This window comes from Canis lupus, chromosome 4 (assembly GCF_011100685.1).
Source record: "Canis lupus familiaris isolate Mischka breed German Shepherd chromosome 4, alternate assembly UU_Cfam_GSD_1.0, whole genome shotgun sequence".
In the NCBI taxonomy this organism is placed as follows: Eukaryota; Metazoa; Chordata; class Mammalia; order Carnivora; family Canidae; genus Canis; species Canis lupus.
In genome coordinates, this window is record NC_049225.1 from 25,253,767 (window position 1) to 25,275,038 (window position 21,272).

The 21,272-nt window shown below is 39.4% G+C and overlaps 2 protein-coding genes across 6 annotated transcripts in view; one reads left to right on the top strand and one right to left on the bottom strand.

Moving 5' to 3' along the window:
- AP3M1 (adaptor related protein complex 3 subunit mu 1) lies at positions 1–18,561 on the bottom strand. The gene is given in 9 exon segments (NM_001287115.1): positions 1–2,104; positions 2,567–2,711; positions 3,656–3,863; positions 4,708–4,841; positions 5,865–5,950; positions 7,089–7,226; positions 10,040–10,211; positions 10,849–11,124; positions 18,527–18,561. Coding segments are annotated over 8 exon segments (1,257 nt in total). The 5' UTR covers positions 11,122–11,124; positions 18,527–18,561; the 3' UTR covers positions 1–2,003.
- A 412-nt stretch (positions 18,562–18,973) lies between these two features.
- ADK (adenosine kinase) overlaps positions 18,974–21,272 on the top strand; it is a 508,004-nt gene continuing 505,705 nt past the window's right edge. For 2 of the 5 annotated variants that reach the window (XM_038534413.1, XM_038534418.1), the window contains exon 1: positions 18,976–19,093. In XM_038534413.1, the coding sequence (XP_038390341.1) occupies positions 19,029–19,093 (65 nt within the window). In that variant the 5' untranslated portion in view covers positions 18,976–19,028. Of the gene's footprint in view, positions 19,094–21,272 lie in introns of all 5 variants that reach the window. The other 3 variants (XM_038534415.1, XM_038534420.1, XM_038534417.1) reach the window with 3 other exon arrangements.

Sequence of the window (21,272 nt, forward strand, 5' to 3'; positions counted from 1 at the left end):
TCAACTTGTTGCTTTCATCTTTTTATTGACAGTATAGCCAGATTAGAGAAAGGATTTACTGGATTCAAATGAATAAATACAATAATTTAATTGTAAAAGGAAACAATCTACTTGAAAGTTTTAGCAGAAATTGCTAGAGACAAGGGACTCGGCATATAATCTGCTTACTTATATATAAGAGAAGACAGCACAAAGAAAATTGGACAGTCCAGTTATACATGGTTGAGATTCGGGATTCTACAGAAAGAAAATGTACTGATTGTTCTTTTGAGATAGGACATTAAAAGACATTAAAAATAAAAGCAACTGGGCTGTGTAACCAACGTTAGGCAAAGACAATAAGTATTTGGCAACATCTTGATTTTAGCTGCCAAGCTAATATTGGTTACCCAAGAAATTTCAAATTTTGCAAAAAGTGCCATTTCCTAGTAGGTGAACGGCAGGTTGGGTACCCTATGGAGGCAGAGGTAAGAACGCTGCTGTCTGCTGGGCTCTCTCTGGTAGCCTCGACCACTAGCCCTTAACAGCAGAGTGGGATGAATTTAAGGGCCGTTCTTATGATATGGGAGGAGTTAGAAGCCGAGAAGAAGGAAAAGAAGGGAGTCACAAGAAAAAAACTAACAGCATAAGTAAGAACCAGTGGGAACCATGACAAACAAGCACTTGTATCTTCCAGCCTTCCTCTCTCCTTCAGGTCTAATGAGGCCAAGTGACTGGACAAGGACTTCAAAGCCAGTGAGGTTGAGTGAAATGATACAACTCTAGACTGACTTCTCAGCCAAGACGATCAATATGGTTTCATCAGTGTCACTGAGGATCTTGTTACTGCCTCAATATCATGTACTGTGTCAGTACAGCAGAGACGCTCAAGTGACAATTATGACAACAGTCTGAGGAAGGAACCTACTGACTACTGTAGCCTTGGGAAGCACACGGTATGAAACAGGAGCTCCCCTTAAAGGCAAGGGATACAGGTAAATTCAAGACCTTAAGAACAACAATAAAAAAGATAAAAGATTAAAAAAAAAGTGACCATAGTGAAGCAGGCACATTTTTTTTTTCTTTTGCTGAACTAGGGCTTGAGGCCTTTAGGCTAAGATGGTTTAAGTGGTGTTGATAAGCTTTCTAAAACATGAAGGTGGCAAAGTTCACTTAAGTTTCTCCTCTACCCTTTAATTTGCTTCAAATCTCAAATGCTTGTGCTTGCAATAACTTCCTAAAAGCAGAAGTAGTGTTCCCTTTTATTGCCTTAATAAAGCATTTGCCCCTTTGATACGATTTTTACTATGCTATCTAACAGCTGAACTAGTGGCACAAAACTGAGATGGGTACTTACTGCAGCAAGGTCCCTGTAAATCAAAATCTGAGCTTTACATAAAAATCTTATTTATAAAAAATACAATACCAAGTACAGTGAGAATGAAGCACGGAGCAGTGGTGCTCCCTGCCAGGGCCATGTGGAAGTGGCTTTTGCTACAGTGCTTGCTTAATGGCACAAGTGAAAAGCTGAATAAGGCAAACACTTGAAGAGGCAGTTTTTTGTAAACTTCTTGGGGTGGGGGGAACTTCCTCTGTGGGGATAGATGCTGATTTGGGATGGCTAAAATTAGGTGTGATGTTTGGCTGCACTTGATACATCACATTACAGATTAAGACTGCTCCTGCTGAGACCAGTTCACTTGTTTTCGGGGAGAGGTTATCACTGTAGCCTTTTGCCTTTATTGTCACTATGTGCAGCCTCCAGCTGATGCCCCCCTATGGAAGCAGTCACCTCCAGAATCTTTCTAACTGAAAAGATATAAAATAAGCTAAGTCATTCAAAGTTTCCTTAGCTGAAAGCTCCTTCAGAACCCTACATTGATTACTAAGCAACTTCATTAGCGGTGTGTAGCATGATAGGAATGCTTTGACTAATATGTATTCCCACCCACTTGGTACCTAACAGTAATAAACTATAATGACACTAGAAAAACAAACGGATCTTGAGGAATTTTGGCCTCTTCTCATGTTCTCACTTGGAACTTTCCAGCTTTCGTGACATATTTGACTCCTTTAAATGGCTTATATTTCTCCCCATACATGTCCAAGCGGTTTACTTTTAAGCCTGTGTCCAAAAAAAAAAAAAAAAAAAAGGTAAGGAAAGGAACAAATTATTTTCCTGGCCATACCAACCAACAATTATTTGTCTAGCAATGAACACTACTGAGTAAATCTGACATTAACCAAGTGTCCCTTCTACTATTCACAAATTATAGCACTGTGGGGGGATGGTTTTAGTTCAGATTCCCAAGTGGGCAAAGAATGTCTTTTAAGGATAAATCTTTCTGTATGAATGACTCTTCCCTTTGTGCTTGGATGAAGAGGGTGCAGAGGAAGAAAGCTGTGTGAAATAAAGTGCTCTGCAAATCACTGTACCTCGGACTATGGCCCCACAGCACGGTGTGACAGGCAAACTGGAGCTATTGTTCTTTCTAGAGAGGAAATGCTTGTACCCTTCTAAGCTCCAAATAGTTGACCCCAGCAAAACTCAGTTAAACCGCAAACATAAGTCAAAACTTATCCTTACCAGAAATAGCAAGCTGCTGGATCTTGAACTGTATGTTGAGACTTGGATTCTCTTCTGGCTTGGGTGCTCCAGACTGTAAATTTACCAGTCCTTTAAGACTCGGGAGCTTTTGTGGAGTAATTTTTCCCACATCCCATGTTAGTACCTTAAAAAGGCATAAGAAATACAATCTGAACCATTTACTAAAGACAAATGTTCAAAGACACTATAAACTTCTGTACAGAATGACGCACAGTATCTTGGAAACAAGGGACCTGGGATCTTCACAGAGTCTTACCACTAATCAGGTCTGTGACTCTGAATGGTGAGGGCAGAGAACCAACGTTTGTAGAGCATCCACTTTTGGATACAGCACTGTGCTTAGCACTATTCATACATCTCAAAAAGGCCTATGATGTAGGTTTTGTCTTCTTTTTACAAAGAAACTGAGGCTCAGTGGTCAACCTCTGGGGAAGTTCTTCAAATTCTGAGGACTGGTTTTTACTTTAAAAAATGCCTTTTCACTTAGCAGGCAGCTCAATGACTCTGCTGCTGAAAAGAACCACACTTTTTACCCAAGCAGGAATCTGAGAGAAAACCATCTTTTTACAGTTTCTCTGCAAACCCTTTGCTAGAGGCACGTTTACGTATGGTTATGTATGGTGAGGAAGCAGCTATCCTAGCCAGCATTCCCTGTGGAAGAGTATGAATTGCTTGTAAATGAAAAAGAAAGGTCTTAATGATCAATTTCTACAGAAAATCGAACAATTAATAGACTACAATACTAACTTCTTATATCCAGATCATGCTTTTCTCTTTTTAAAAAAGCTTTCTACGTCTTCTTCCTTAGTGAGTATGTCTCTAGATTATCAGTGGATGAGGAAAGGCACACTCTGAAGGAGAACAGAATGAGTCTCACGTTTCTGTTCATCTCCTCAGCAGCAGATGCGGGATTCCCTCCATAGCCAGTGGCCGAGTACAGGTTGTTCTCAGGTTTTGTGAGGAACTTTAGTTTTAACCAAGACATTAACCCTTCCTTCTGCCCTCCCTGCCATCAGAAAATAAAGACTGCAGAAACATTTGCTCACGCTTGATTAGAGCTAGCTGTACCTTGGTAACTGGATCAAATGTATAGCTGCCTTGTGTTGGTGTCAGGTTCATATTCAGCACAACTTTGGGCATATGAACTGTTACTGTGATTCCTTCAATAGTTTTCCCCATATTCTGCTTTGGTCCAATTGTAATATCAAATCTACCGCAAGAACTGTTCTCCTTAAAGCTGATGCTATGTTTCACATACACCGGTATTGCCACTAGACTGAAAAGAAAAAGACAGATACAACCACAAACATAATTAATTGTGTGAGACAGCTCCTGAGGTAGCCTGAGAACCTCAGTCCAGAGTATTCCACTCCTTTGACTCTACCGAGGGCCATATATCCCCAGACCTGGAGGGTCAGCATTCACTAGTACTCACCAGAGAGTCTGAGCACCACCACACTAGGAATTACACAATTTCTGAGCAAGAAGTATCAAATCAAGACAGGATTCAAGATAGGATAAACAAGTGGCACAAATAGCCCTAGTTTGAAGAAATTAATTAAGGTCCCATAGAAAAGAGAATTTAAAATTAAACTAAATGAAATTGTCCCTATGTGGTAAGAGCCAAGAAATAACTCCTCTGCTTTTGAGTATTACTGATGCTACCCAAATGCCTTCTGATATTTTCAAGGGACAAACCATTTACAACCCACAATGCCAATTCATTCATTTAATCTTAGTACCCGAAAGAGTGACCGGAAGTCAGTTAATTGGGCGATTGCCTAGAGAATTAGAGATGTATCTGTCTCCCTCTGTCAGATATGAAGTCTACAGACCACAGTAAAATTATGGCATGGGTTCAAGGTTTTGTGTAGGTTGTGCACAGTCCAAAGTGTTTGTTCTCCGGTATATGTTTTACTAGTACTTTATATTCTCACATTCAAGGAACACTGATTATTTTAGATACATATTTCACCAGTTCTTCCTGAGTTTCCTAATGAGCCATGGCCAAAGAGAGCAGTGATGAATTCAAGTATCCACCTGTCAGAATGAAAAAGGTAAGGGGACTACCCATCACTCTGATACATGATAGCAGATTTCTAGTTGATGCATCAACGTACTTTTGTGAGCTGACACGATACGATATGAGTCGGAAATTTCCATCTGGAGGAATAAATGACAAAACTCTTTCAGATTCCCAGCGCTTGAACCGGATGCAGGGGTGGAAGCTGACATCGTCGAGAAGCCGTGGGTTCTGCCAGGAAAACAAGACGGCAGTATTCACAGAGTGTGCGGAATAGGGCAAGTCTGCTAGGATACTATGAGAAATTAATGTACTCCCTAAGGATAAAAGTTACATTACGAGTTTGTTACTATGACCACAATAACACACAGTTAACAGTTTCACAAGGCTTTGAGATTTCAAATATATTTTGTAAAGCAGGGGAGGGGGCAGAGGGAGAGGGAGAGACAATCTTCAAGCAGATTCTCCACTGAGTGTGGAGCCAGACACAGATCTCGAACCTCACAACCCTGAGCTGAAATCAAGAGCCGGCTACTTAACCATCTGAGCCACCCAGGTGGCCGCAAATATTTCATATGTTATTTTAGTTGAATTTCAATTACTATTAAGTAGAAAATGTGAGCCGTACTATCATTTCCATTTCACAGATGACAAAAATGAAGTTGGAAGAACTCAAGGTCAAAACGAGATAGCAACAGAACTTTGTTCTCTTTTCTTAGTAGTGTATCATGCCAAATCTAAAATGATGCAAAAGATCAATGCCCTTTCTTATCAGTAAAGCAAATAATAATTCAGTGAGACTACAGATTTGCAGAAGCCATCCAGCCATTTAAGCCACTTCTAACATAGCCAGGAGAAGACTTCTCCTCAGCCTTTCCATAAAGGCCATGCTCATTATGTAAGCCACTGTCTTGGGAAGCTGTGCTAAGAATATTTCTGAGATAGGGGTACCTGGGTGGTTTAGTTAAACAGCAGGCTCTTGATTTTGGCTTAAGTCATGATCTCAGGGTTGGGAGAACAAACCCCATGTCAGGCTCCCCGCTCAGCGTGGAGTCTGCTTAAGATTCTCTCTTTCTCTCTCTCTGCCCCTCCCCCTGCTCATGCTCTCTCTAAATAAGTAAATAAATCTTAGAATATTTCTGAGATAATACTTACAATCTAAGATACAAACATCTCTCAGTATTTATCATTTCTTTCAGTACTTCATATATATTAGGCATACAAAGATCTACAGGACAGGAGAACAAAACTTACCATGAAAGAAAGAGAAAGGTCAGGCATTCCAGATAGCTTAATGCAAGCATCAATGACCCCCTGAATTTCTGCAAACACTGTAGATCCTGAAGAAAGGAAGTGATAACATCACTGGAATTGGAGTCTAGTAAAGACTAGAGCGATCACTGTCTCTGAAATAATGGAGACATCACCTCGGTGTCAGACATAATGAAACTTGCACATCTACTAACAAGTTAGTGGGACAGAGGATCCATTGCACCAGTTATGACAGTTTCTTCACTAAACGCCCACACCTAACTGGTAGGACTGGGGTAATTCTACGGAATATCAAACCTGCCTCTGTCTTGACATAGTCAACCTTGTAAGACTGCTGGATATGAAATTAAAATGTTTTTGGGGTGCCTAGGTGGCTCGGTCTGTTAAGCAGCCAGCGCCTAATTTCTGCTCAGGTCATGATCTTAAAGTCCTGAGATGCAGCCCCACCTTGGGCTTCCTGTTGGGCATGGAGCCTGCTTAAGATTCTCTCTCCCCTTCCGCCTCTGTCCCTCCCCATCAACTCTTTCCCTTTTAGAAAAAAAAAGTGTTTGAAGTTAAAATATTTTTAATGGAATTTAAAAATGAGGCAAATTTCTCATTGAAATGGACTAAGCTGTTAACTTTGAATAGGAGCCATTATTCTGTAATAATGTAGCTATTATTCTGTATGATAGAATTTTTATAATGAAAAGGGCACTGATTGAAGAAAAAATACTGGCTATAATTCACAATAACTCATTTTCACACAGCAACTAGCTGTGTGACCTTGAGCAGATTACTAAACCCTTTTGAGCCTCAGTTTCCTTATGTATAAAATGTGAAGGTTGGACTAGATGTTTTTAGTAAAATTTATGGTTCTAATAGAGTACAGCTGTTTTGTCTGGGGTCTTCAGAAGTACTGTATGTAAAGTGGTAGCAAAAGTATGGTGCATGGTAGATAATACAATAAATGTTGAATAAATGGCAAGAGGGAGAGGCAGACAGGGTAATAACTGGCTTAAAGTAAGGCAGCATGAGATCTGATTTACAAAGGTTTGGCAGATCTCAGCTAGTGGTTATGAAAATTATATGTAGCCTCTGGGCAAAATAAACAGATTTTAAGCTATCAGGAAGTGAATGCCTTTCTGCTGAAACCATACTACCAAGAGATTTCAATTTTGTCAGCTCAACTGTTTTTCCCAAATAAGATCACATGCACACAATTACCTGATTTATCTATAATTGCATCTATTTCTTCAACGACATCAAAATAGGCTTCATTATTTGTGTACTTTACCCCTGCCCGCCGCCATGGGATGTTGGACAGCTGCCCAGTGGGGAGTGTGTCCCCAACATTACTACTGCCTAGAAACCGGAAAAGGAGAAAGCAAAGGTAATGCATAAAATAGTCATCAGGAAAGCTATTAACAAGGGTGATAGGCTGGCTCAGTTGGTAGAATGTGCGACTCTTGACCTTGGGGTCGTGAGTTCAAGCCCCACACTGGTGTATAGTTTATTTTAAAAACAAAAAAAGAAAGAAAAACTATTAACAGGAAAAAAAAAAAGAATGCTTTAGTTGCTTCTTTAATGTTTACGTTTTCTTCATCGAAGTTGTGGATGGTTTCCAGAATTGCTGGAATTGCTATACCGACATGATCAAATTTCTAGGGGACAGAAATAGGCCATGTGGTCCTCTATGTGCCAAACCAGGTTAAATTCATTTACCTATCTTTTGCTTCCTGTGTGTTAACAGTAACCTAACCTAATTCTAGTGGCTCAACAACAGAATCTCGTCCTGCTGCCAGTGATGAAGAAAAGAGGCTAGTTGTTGTAGAACCTTCTGCCGATAAAATGTTTCCACTGAGAATAAGTGATAAGTAGGCCCTTTGGTATTCAGCTTAAATTCTACATGAGATGCTGCCAAGCAGGCCTCAGCAGAGTAACAGGATGAAGAACACACTCTGGCCTTTTCCCATTTTAAGGTCAGCACAACCATATGGCTGTAATATGGCTAAGGTTTAATATAGGGCTAATTTACTGGTAAATTGACATATGTCTGAAAGTAAGTCTGATTGTCCAAAACACACCCTTGAGCTGTGACATATTTAACATTTTGGTTAATTTACATTTCCAATTCAAAAGTAGTATATGCTTAGTAACAACAACACATGGAAAGCTCAGAAAAGTGGCTAAAAAGGATCTATCTTTCTGTTACCAAAATACAACTACCATTAACAGTTTGGTATAATTCTTTAAACATTTCCCTCATAAATAGGCTGCATTTATTTTTTTCTATTTTGGTAAGTTTGTTATTTTTGACTGCACCTTAAAATATAGTTGCAATCATACTGTATATACAATATACTGTATATATATAATTAGATTTTACAGTCTAATTATGATTGGTGTTTGTGTCTCATTACTCAGTAAAAAAACAGCTCTGCTCCTGTTAAATAATTAATATAATTCTAGGTTTTTCATGTTGTGTGTTTTTTTTCTCATATAGTTCCATCTACAGAATGCTCTTATTCCTCCCTCTTTCCCTAAATTCTGCTGATTCTTTAGGGCCCTGCATTGGGGCCAAGCACCACAGTTCAGGAGGGATTATTTCATCTACTGAACCATTCTCTTGAATGCACTGCCTTAATAACCTATGTATTTTCATTCTCTATTTTAGTAACTATAAAATACATGTTTATTTTAGAAATTAGAAAGTATTAAGCAAAAATAAAGATAGTATGTTGTTCCTTAGTTGGAGACGGTCATTGAAAATATTTTAGAACTTTTTTGTCTGTAGGAATGTTTGTGTAATTAACAGAAACTTTTATAGTTTTATGTTGGTATTTTTTCCATTTAGTATTATATCATGTGTACTTTCCAATGTCACTGTATTGTTTATAAAGTATGGAGTTGCCTTTTACAATGTTATATTATTATTTACATACTTTAATTTTTTTCTAATCTCCCATCCAGAGTCTAAGTTTTAGGTGCATACATTCTATCTTATCTTTCCTTGAATTTCTCCTAATGCTCAGCTTTGTACAGAAGATGAATAAAGGCCTCTTATAGGCCTCTCTTGTCCCATTTTTTTAGGTCAGTACACTTAGAGCGGGGTTTACAATGGTAGACAGCAGAGCTGGTGTGTTATGTAACATTTCACAGAAATCTTTCTCTAGAAGACTTCAACACTCTCAAAAAATACTGTCATCTGGATGTACCTAATTTCTAGCTATATTCAAGAAATAAAAATTACAAACTTATAACATGGAGCACCTGGGTGGCTCAGTGGTTGAGCATCTGCCTTTGGTTCAGGTCATGATCCCAGGGTCCTGGGATGGAGCCCTGCATCAGGCTCCCTGCTTCTCCCTCTGCCTCTCTGTGTCATTCATGAGTAAATAAATAAACATCTTTAGAAAAAAAAAGAAGCTTAAAACAAAGTACAAGGTCACAATGCATGAGATCTCACTGACAGACTAATTTCCCATCTTTTTGTTTTAATAAATCTTCTGCATGTATAAAACAAAGACTTGGAGGAAATAATATGTACTCTGTGGTGGAGAGTCTTAAATTTTCTATATCCTAGTAATTTGGGGGTAACGACATAATGCTAGTTTTATAATGCTATTTATAATTTTAATTTTTCTCCCAGTTTTATTGAGATATAATTGACATTTAACATCGTGTTAAGTTTAAGCTATACAACATGATGATTTGATACACTTATATACTACAATTATAACCCACTATATTGTTAGTTAACATCTTCATCACATCATATACAATAATGCTAATTTAAATATTAAAATGCCAGTCTATAAATAGATTAAGTGTTCTAAGTAGCTTCACATATAGGCTTTCCTTTTATAGCCTCACTATATTGGCTTCTCTAGGATTAACTGGGAAAATTTAATCAGTCTTATTATTTAGTGTTAAGTAATAGTAACAATGTTATTGTGGTCTTATAGAAAAGCCTATAATAAAAGAGTAATTATCAAGTTTTCTTTATCATTTAAGACCTAGTCTCCTCATGAAAAGAAATACACATTCATTTCAACAATACTACTAACTTTAACTCTGGCCAAACTGAACTACCTTAATTATTTGCCAGATCAGGCAACAAGGAGTTGTTTATAAAGTGTTAATTGCTTAGTTCCTAAGGCAGCACATTTTCACCTTACCTGTAATAGAGTTGACGACAGAACGTAGAATTGTTGGTGGTTTAATCAGTTCTTTCAAAATATTAGATTCAGTAGCCAGTGGAAATCCATTGTCTAACATTTCTTCCAAGAGCTCATATACAATGACCACATTATCCTTAATTGCAGCTTCCGAACATTCACCAAAGTAGTCCTTAACAAAATGTACATAATATTGTACAATGGAAGGCATGGAGAAAGGCTTGCTAAACATTCTTTGTTTAGAAGGATAAACTTACAGTAGCATAATTAATTGTTTAAGATGTTGAAATATGTAAATTAGAAAAAAAGCCTCTATAGTTCTATACGCTATTTCTCAATATCTTCAGATTGAATTGAATTTCCATTACATTGAAACATTAAACTAGGATGTGAACTATTAATTTACTCTGATTGGGTACCCCTAAAACATAGATAAGTTTTCAATTATTTGGTACATTTAGCAAGATAATAAAATGTAAATATTAAGACGATTACATAACCAATAAAAATCTTGGGGCCATTCAGAGAACTGTATGTGGAGGGCATTACTGTTTCCTGATGACACAATTTGTAATACATATAAAAAATATGGCTTCCATGACCATGAGATTACGGTGTTCTACTGAAATAGTGAATGGAACAGCCATGTATACTGCTATACACCCTACAAAGAAAGGGTTTATGAATTTATTCTTAGTTGAAAAGAAGAAACAGGATACATCCAAAGCTGATTACTTAGAGAATATAATCATTTATCTCACCCCCAACTAACTTTAACTTAAATTCAAAAGATTTGATGAGTAACCAACCTGAAAAGTGTCAGCAACTCGATGTAGGAACTCAATTACAAAGAGAGGTGGCACTTCAGTCTGTATGACAGACACAAAGAAGAGCTTATCCCTGTAGATACTGATGAGGTAGTGATGAGGTGTTGAAATGACAGGTGGTACATTTTCAACATCAGCAGCTTTCTCTTGAGCTTCAAAGAAATAATCACAGACAGACTGGCTCACAACGCTCTTCCAGTGCTTCTCTAGAAATATGTCACCGGAACAGTTTATGAGAAATAGACTGTGGATCATTTTCTAGGGGGGGGAAAAAGTTTAAATTTAGTGTACATCAAAAAGTATCCTTGTACTATTCTGATACCCAAACCAGACAAAGGCAATACAAGAAACTATAGACCAGCATCATGTAAGAATAGTTATAAAAATCCTTGACAAAATACCAACAAACTAAATCCAGCAACATATACAGATTACACACCTTGACAAATGGGATTTATTCCAAGAATGGAAGACTGGTTCAACATATGAAAATCAATCAACGTAACACACAGTATACATAAAAGACAAAACATATAATCATTTCAAAATGTGTAGGAAAATCATTTGATAAAGTCTAGCACTTGCTTATAATAAAATGACTTAAACTAGAAAAAGAAACACTTTAAAATGGTGGGTTTTATAATACGTGAATTATATTTCACTTACAAAATATTCTTACTATGACACACAAATCTACTTCCAGGTGGATTAAACATAAATGTGTAAAAATGTGCACCAAAAACACACATAAAAATGTAATGTTGTAGTGAAAACCTGGAACAACTCAAATATTTATTAATAGTACTATGGAAAAATAAACTATAGTATATTATTAAAATGAAACATTATATAGCAATGAAAACAAATAACCTATTGTTAAATTAAGCAAATACGGATGAATCTTACAAATACAATATTGAACAAACAAGCCAGATGCAAAAGGATACATAAGTATGATTCTATTTATATGTGGTGCTAGAACAGACAAAATTAATCTATGATTTAAGAAATCAAATGCCATCTTTTATGGAGGAGAGAGGGAGGCAGTGACTAAGAAGGGATGGGGGATATTTCCTAAGGTGCTTATAAAGTTTAATTTCTTGATCTAGATGATAGTTATAAGTTATATTCATTTTGATAATTCATTGGGTTTTATATTGTGACATACAATTTTCTGAGTATAACTTTATGTCAAATAAAAACTTTATTATCCTTGCAAATGGGGGATAGTAGAAAAATATCTAATAACCTTAATGTGTTCATTTCTTTTATGTAGATAACATCACTTATCAGGTGTTTAGTCCCGTGGTCCACTAATTCGAAATTATAGTATTGTATAAGTGTACTCCAACTGTAAAAAATTTAAAACGAATAGTTTCTCTGCATGAAGATAAATTACAAAGAGGAAAGGAAGACTTTCCAGAATGCATTCATTCAATTCCATTGTCACAGAAGACAATGACACCAACCTAATTCTTTTGAGAGCAAGTCATTTATTTTATGAATGCAGCTGACATTTAAGGACTACCTGGTGATTATTTCCCCTTCCCATTTGGCACAGTTTCAGAAGTTTTTAAATAAATTACTAATTACTAAGATGTGTTTTAGTAGCTACTGTATTAATAAATATGAACATTAAGAGTTAGGGTTCCTGTCACTAGAAAAAAACAATGTTTCTTTGTTCAAAGCCATCTCTATTTAGTCAAGCAATCAACATGAGCTGGTAGCAATAACTCTGAAGCTTTTTACCTACTAAATTTTTCTAGATTAATACTGAAATCTATTAAATTTTTCTACTTTATCTAGTCGGATGCTCTGTTTAATAGGTTTGCTTTGTGTCAGCTTTATAGTTCTATTCAGGTGTTAAATAGTGTCACTGGAATGTAGACTTACTATGTAGAACCTACTGACTTTAGCTATAACCTCCGCTGATACACTTTTTAAAAAAGTGAAACAGGAATATCCAAGGATAAGATTTGCAACTAAATTTGTATTATGATAGCTTTTCTTGGAATAAAATCTTCATCTGAAATACAAAGTATAACTGAAAGAAGGATATTGTAATCCACTCAATGAGATTTAGATTTGAGCACTTTGGGTTAGCCAGTTGTGGAATATGGTACTCTTTGAGAAACTAAATTTTCAGCTCTATTCAAAGTGTTTATTCATTAAGGATAAATAAATATCTAAAATGTCTTCTAGGCCAGGCACTATACTAGGCACTTACTTACCTACATTATCTCATTGAATCTTTACAACTCAATGTTACAGATATTGCACTTATCCCTGTTTTACAGATAAGATGATAAAGGTCTTAGAAATGTTAAATCAGATCATACAATAAGTATCAGAGCTAAGGTTCCAACCCAGGCCTGGATGAATCTTGGGCTCCTGTTCCTACCTGACTCCTGGAGACTAATTATTATGAACACACATAATGCAGAACTGTCCAGTAGGATTTCCTGCAATGATGACTGTCTTATATCCGTGCAGTCCAATATAACATCCACTGTGGCCACTGAACACTTGAAATGTGGCTAATGCAACTGATGTACTGACGTTTTAATGTTAACTAATTTAAATTTATATAACTACATGTAGCTAGTGGTTATCATACTGGACTAAGCAGCAAATGTGCAAGAAGAGCTGAAGGATATGTTTCCTATTTAGTTAAATGCCAAAATGTTTTCTAATGAATTATTTACAGCAGGAATTATATTTAAAACATCTGACATAAGTTATCTTATTAAACCATTTATTCTATAGAAAGTATAGTTCACATGGGTTGGTGGTACTTTGTGCCACAGTACACCCTAAAAGAGTTGTTTGTTCTTGAAGCAAGTGGCTTCATAGTTCCTTTATTTTAGAGGCCAGGTTCCTATTCATCCTCTTACTAGTGAAAAATTCTTTCCAGGGAGTTTGCACTCCTGGGAAGTTGTTTTCATTGGTAACAGTTCTAATCTCAGAAGAATACGGTAAGTTAAACCAGCCATCTGGATTTATTGCTATCCTTAGTACTGGGATGAAAGCATAACACTTATAGCTCTCAACATTGCTTGGCTTTAAAACCCAATTCACCTTTCTATCATAAGAAAAGAGAGCTTAGAGGTGCTTGGGTGTCTCAGTTGGTTAAACGTCTGCCTTCAAAAAACAAACAAACAAAAAAAACGTCTGCCTTCAGCTCAGGTCATGATCCTGGGGTCCTGAGATGGAGACCCATGTCAGGCTCCTTGCTCAGCAGGGAGCCACCTTCTTCCTCCGCCCCTCCTCTTGCTCATGTCTCTTTCTCTCTCTAATAAATAAAATCTTTTAAAAAAGAGAGAGATTATTTATTCTATTCCTTTATGACTAAAGGCTAATGCATATAACAATGAAATAAATGTCACATGTGACAATATAAATTAGCCTGTTTCTTTAGTTACTTATTCTTTTGGTAGCTATAATTACTTCTTTTCATCTTTTTTTTTTTTTTTTCAAATTTATTTATTTATGATAGTCAGAGAGAGAGAGAGAGGCAGAGACACAGGCAGAGGGAGAAGCAGGCTCCATGCACCGGGAGCCCGATGTGGGATTCGATCCCAGGTCTCCAGGATCGTACCCTGGGCCAAAGGCAGGCGCCAAACCGCTGCGCCACCCAGGGATCCCCTCTTTTCATCTTTTTAATAAACTTTCTGGGAAAGCTACACACTGCAATCACAACCATTTTTTGGTTCTTAGTGACTTTTGAATCAGAAAACAGAATGCGACCAGCTTATTTTAAAGCCACTTGAGAAAGTTCCATCAGAGCTTTGACTGCAGCTTAAATATTTCATAAATCCTCTTTACCAAATGTTGGACACTCAACCTGATGATTCACAGCCAATGCAATTATAATACAGACGGTCCCTGACTTATGATGGTTTAAGATTTTTCTACTTTAAGTTTGTGCAAAAGTGATACGCATCCATTAGAATCCATAATTCGAATTTTGATCTTATTCCAGGAGAGCAATATAATACTCTCTTGGGATGCTGGGTAGAGGCAGCAGGCTGTAACTCCCAGTCAGCCACTTGATCACCAGGGTAAACGACAAATACACTTACAACCATCCTGTTCTTCACTTCAGTATTCAATAAATTACAAGAGACTCAACACTTACTCCAAAATACACTTGGTGTTAGATAGTTTTACCCAACTGTGGGCTAACAGTAAGTGTTCTAAGCACATTTAAGGCAGGCTAGGCTAAGCTATGATGCTCAGTAGGTTTAGGTATATTAAATGCATCTTTGACTTACAGTATTTTCAGGACATAACCTCATCATAAGTTGAGGAAGATACGTAGTCAAAATATCCTTCAAATAGTGTCTAAAAAAGAAAATGCATTCCTTCTACATATAACAGAATGGAGGCACAGAAGGGCCTATATGCAAGGTAAGAGAATGAGATTAAAGAATCTAGCACCTCTGATTCCCAGGCAATATTTTGACCATTTACTCATTCAACAAGTAGTTCTGAATATGTTTTATATATAGTAAGCAATGGTGATAAAAGAGTGAACAAAGTAAGAGTACCTGAACTGAGAGTGTTTAGAGTTCAGCAACGAAGGCAAACAATACAGTAAGATGCAATTTCTATGACAGGGGAAATACAGTGTCCTTCAGAATTCCACAAATCTTTGAGGTGACAGAACACAAGTAAAGAAATCCAGTACAAATTTAGCAACTTTAGGAGGTGAAGGTAGGTGGCAAGATGAGATTGGGAAGGAGATAAGCAAATACTGGTTCATTTAATTGTCAGACCAGTTTTTTATGGTAGTAAGCAGGGAATTCATGAAATCCAATTGACAGTTAAAAAAAAATTGTACTGTAGAAATTTAATAGGGCACCAGTTCAGAGATGAATTATGGTGGTGGCCTAGACTACAGTGTTGACAGCAGTGATGAAGTAAAATGAAAAGATAAATATTCAGGCTTAAGCAAAGATTAGGTGGATTTGGACGCTGGAGAGGAGAGGGAAAATGAGACACTTAGCTCTCATCCTGTATATTGACCCAATTCTGGATATATTTGACCCAAATGGATATATTCGAAAAACTATCATAAATGTAGGTCTAGTGCTTCAGAGAGAAGCTGAGTTGGAGACATGCCTGTGAGTACACGTGACTTTTTGTTAATGGGAATTATAGCTACAAGAAGAAAAAAAAAACTATAAAGAGATTATATGTGCATAGTAAGAAGAGAGCCTATGGAAAGAATTCCAACATCTGAGTAGCAAGTGGGACAAGGAAGTGGGCCTAAAAAAAGGCTGAGAAGATGTGGCTAAAGAGCAGTAAAAAAGAGGGGGCTAACAGTTTTTAGTAACTAGAGGTGTTAGTCTTGTTTCCAGAGGAACAGAATACTACACATTTTAAAGGGCACAAAGAGGTCAAGCTATAAGAACTGAACATGTGGTGTTTTTTTTTTTTTTTTAATTACCTGCTGAAGGGCTTTTTCAGACTCCCCTTCAATTCCGTAGAATTTTAATATTATATATTTATGTATCTAATATACTGTAAAAATACTATGTTTTATATATGCAATGATTTTTTATTTTTTGCCTCACAAAAAGCAATTTCTGTCCCTATTGAGAATTTATAAATTAACATATAGGGGACATTGGTGATCTTAGTAAAGGTAGTTTAGTGATAGTTCAGTGAAAGGCAGGAACAAGACAGGCTGAAATGGGCTGAGAAATAGCAAGAAGTGGGGAAATCAGATAAGGAGAGAAGATGATACATTCAAGAACTCTAGCTGTCAAGAGGCTGAAAAGACATGAAAATAAATGGAAGTATTTCACAGTTAAGAAAGAATATTTCTAATTGCTGAAGGAAAGGTGTGAGTAGAAGGGGAAAGGTGGATGATGTAGGTGGAAAAAACTGAATAAAAGAGGCTCCTGATAGGGTAGGAGAGGATGGTATTGGGTAGATGAAAGGATCTACCTTCCCTCATAAGGGACACTTTTCCTCTTTAAACAAAAGGGAAGAAGTTTTGTACATTTGGTGGTAGGAAGATGATCGCCTCTATTCTCTCTGTGCAATAGGAGAGATCATTTGTAGAGGGAGAATTCCTCTTCTCTATAAAAGCCATCTGCTACTCATGCATTGAGGTATTATTGAGCTACTTAAAAATATCTAGCCTGGGGAACTCTGTGTATAATGGCGAATGTTTAGAAATATTCTAAAAATCCTAAGATTCAGTAAGAAAAAATCAGCCTTCCTGCAAAGAGAGTTTTCCTACCAAAGGTATGTAAATTTCGGGTACTTCCTCATTCATCTCTTTCCCCAGCTTTTCCTATAGTCTCAATTGAGAGTGTCCTCCTTCCTCCAAAACGAATTCTTCCATTTTTAATTTTGACCCCACTCTCTTCTCTCTCTTCTTGGATCTTATCTCCTCTTTCTTGAATCTTTAATCTTACAAACCTTGGTTATTGTTTTCTGCCCCCAAACATAATGTGCGTTGTATTCTTTAAAACAAACTCAGGGGACAGCCCGGGTGGCCCAGCCGCTTAGCCTTCAGCCCCAGGGTGTGATCCTGGAGACCCGGGATCGGGATCAAGTCCCACGTCGGGCTCCCTCATGGAGCCTGCTTCCCTCTCTCTGCCTGTGTCTCTGCGTCTGTGTCTCTCATGAATAAATAAATAAAATCTTAAAAAAAATAAAACAAACTCAGGACTTGACAGCCTCAATAATGACTTGCTTCCTGCTCCAAATGACGGATTAGTTTACACTCGCAGTTAGTATCTCCTACCAGTTACTATGTTAAAGCAGTTCTCTCAAATGGCCTAAGGACTCCCTAATCATCGAATCTAGCTACCTAGCCTCAGACTTCAACTTCCTCCTTTGATCCTTGCAGCATTTCGTGTCATTGATAACTTTCCCCCAAACCCAAATAAATACTTCTTACCTTATTACAGGAAAACTTCACCTGGTTTAATTCTCACCTTGAAAGTTTCTTTTCGGCTTACTTCCCAGCCTTTTTTTTTAATTTCTTTTAATTTTTCTACCGTCCACACCTAAGACACGGTTTCAAACTCGATATATCCCAATCTCCACAAAATTCCTCCTCATGAGGGCTCCTAATTTTAGTGGCTCCACCTCCTTAATCATATAGGCTACATATGCTTCAACTTCGGGCACGATCCAAATCCAACAAATCCTACCAGCCACAGCGCTCATCACTTTAACACCATCAGTTTGGATTCCTGTCACCTCTCCTGAAGCCCTGGGACAACCTCCTCACGGTATTCCCTACCCCGAGCTCATCTGGGCGCCACCCTCTGACTGGACGTCTGTTCAGGTGTGTCAGGAGTTTGTCTTCCAACGCAGAAGCCTGGGGCTGAGGTCCAAGCTGTTGGTACTCCGGCTCACCGTGGATGGCAAGATCTTCTCCCTGAGCCGAAGCACGGCGAGGGACCCCAACGAGTCTGAACCTCTTGGGCCTGGGACCCGAGCAGGCCGGGCTGCAGGTGCACCTCTCCCTTCCGGCCCTGCAGGCGAGCAAGCCCGGAAGGCCGAGAGGAAGGCGCGGTCAGCATCAGAGCCTCTCCCGCAGCCCCGGCTGGAGTCCGGAGCCCCAGCTACTCAGACTGCTCCCCAGTTTTCGAGCTGTTCCCTGTCCGCAGACTCCCCGCCCCCCCACACTCACCCCGACACCTGGGCCAGCCAGTGATTCGGCGCCAGGTCCACTCCGGACCAAGGCTGAGGCAGCTGAAGAGGCCGCGAGGACCCCGAGCTGGGCTGCCCAGTAGATTGCCTGACTGACAGCTTCAAAGTAACCAACTGGGGCTACGGTATCGGAAAGATTACACGAGCAGAAAGACGTTGGATGAGAAGAAAGGTGTCTCCTGAGGTTTAGGATCTAAAATCTTCTCGATCACTCAGAACCCGGAAGAAAGGAGGGTTTCGCACCATGTGGACTCAGGCGCTCGGACGCAGCCTAACTCAGTCTGGGGTCCCCCCGACTAGTCGGGTGGGCGGGGCCAGAAAGAGGCTGGGCCAATGGCTGTGGGAGGGAGAGCCGCGGAGCGGAGCGAGTCGGGAGGGGCGGGGCTCGGAGAGAAGGAGGCGGTGATAAGGAGAGGGGGCGGGGCCAGAGAGCCGAGGGGCGGGGCGCACGCCGGGAGCCCGAGTGGGGTGGGCGCGCGAAGATGGCTGCGGCCGACGAGGAGCCGAAGCCCAAAAAGCTGAAGGTAGAGGCGCGCCGAGCGCTGAGGTGAGCGCTACTCGACGTCGGGTGGAGGGTGACGGCGCCTGCCGCTAACCAGGGCCCACGTGGGGTTGCGCGGCTCCGGCGGCGAATGGCGCTCCGGCTGCCGGCGTGGGGCCAACGCGCAGGACGGGCTGCTCGGCGAGCTGCCCGCGAGGCTGTGACCTTCTCGCCCGGCGCCGGCCCGCTTTGGCTGAGTAGCCGCCTGCTCCGGGAGGGCTTCGGCTGCCCTTGGCCAATCAGAGAGCCGGCCTGTGGGAGCCTCGCCGGCAGTGGGCAGGCTGAGGGCGCCACGTGGGAGCTGGTGCGACCCTGGCGGACCGGACCGGTCCGGAGCCGCGTCCGCCGCGGCCACCTCCTGTTCCCTGGGGGGTTACGACGAGGGGGCCCAGCCACTGCCCTCCCTTGGGCCAAAGACAGAATTCCCGGGGATTTTTCGTAAAGTGTCGCGGAAGGGCGCCTTGACCTTCCTTTTTTTGTACCTGCTCTGAAAGTGGACACCTTTGAAGACCACCTCTGCAGGGACCCAGATACCCCGCCTCCGAGGCTTTGCAGGGGTGGTATTTGGCTGAATAGATAGGGAATGTTGACTTTTCTTGTTTTCTTTGCACTTTTTGGCAACAGTGCTGCTGCCCCCAACACCTGCCTCAGTGTGATTGATGTGGCAGTTTATTTGCAAAAGATAGTTTGCTAAAATGTTCCCTCCTAATAAGTACAAAGTGCAACATGCACAAGTCCTGGATGATTTTGAAATATTTGTTGGAAGGCATTGACTTTTCTATCTAGAAATAGACATAAATTGATTTAAAACTGTTGGGACCTTCCTTGATAGTACAAAATAAGTCTCATTGCCGCCCCCCCCCCCCCAACATCATCCACCTTCACCTCCTGAAATAATGAAGCATTGTGAAAAGAAAAGGTCAGTTAGGGACTTGGTAGTGTTTGCAAACTATTTTGAATGGATGGTGATCAAATCCCTGGGAGTGCCTTTAATGTATTCCTACTATCCTCAAAGTGTTAGTGTGTGCCTACCTTATGAAAAGAAAATAAACTTGTTTTTCTTCTGACAACTCAGGATGTTATATTTTTAAGCTTTCAAACCATAGAATAAATAAAGCAGAGGCCTTTTGAATCAGACTTACCTGGGTTCAAGGCATGTACTTTCCCTACTTTGCCCATTATTGGGCTATTTCTTTAAAAGGTATGTCCTTCATACAATTTCCTCTACCAAATTGAGAGACAGATGCAACTTTTCCCTACTACGCACTAAACATAGGGCCCTTCGATTTTTCCTTATGCTAATTCATTTTCAGAGCACTTTCCTGTTTCACAGATGAGGAAATCGAGGTACAAATGAAACAGTTAAGGAAGTGAAATATCAACCCAGAGCATCTGGGTGCAAGTCCATTGGTTGAAGGTGGATACTATAATTATTTTCATTTTACCAAGGAGGAAACAGTCATAGAGACATTAAATTGATCAAGGTCACCTATCTAGTAAGTGAAGGGGTTGGGATTTAATCCAGGTAGTCTGATTCCAGGTCTGTGCTCTTAATTATCATGCTATACTTAACTAACCAATTATCCAAAAATCCTTGTGAACTGTTTTTTTTTTTTTTTTTTTTAATTTTTATTTATTTATGATAGTCACAGAGAGAGAGAGAGGCAGAGACACAGGCAGAGGGAGAAGCAGGCTCCATGCACCAGGAGCCCGACGTGGGATTCGATCCTGGGTCTCCAGGATCGCGCCCTGGGCCAAAGGCAGGCGCCAAACCGCTGCGCCACCCAGGGATCCCAATCCTTGTGAACTGTGAAGTCAATTTTTGTTTCTCTACTTTTGCTTTTTTTTTTTTAGTGTACATAACTTTTTCTGTTATTGCAATATATAGGCATATCATACTTCTTAAATATATAGACTCTATTGTATATGTCTTTAGTGTTTATTTAAAACTTGTGAAAGTCCTGGGGTACCTGGCTGGTTCAGTCATTAAAGCATGTGACTTTTGATCTCATGGTCATGAGTTCAAACTCCATGTTGGGCAAGGAATTTACTTAACAAACAAAAACATGTTAAAATCTTTTTTTTTTTTAAATTTTTTAAACTTTTTTTTTTTTTAAGATTTTATTTGTTTATTCATAGAAACACACACAGAGAGAGAGGCAGAGACACAGGCAGAGGGAGAAGC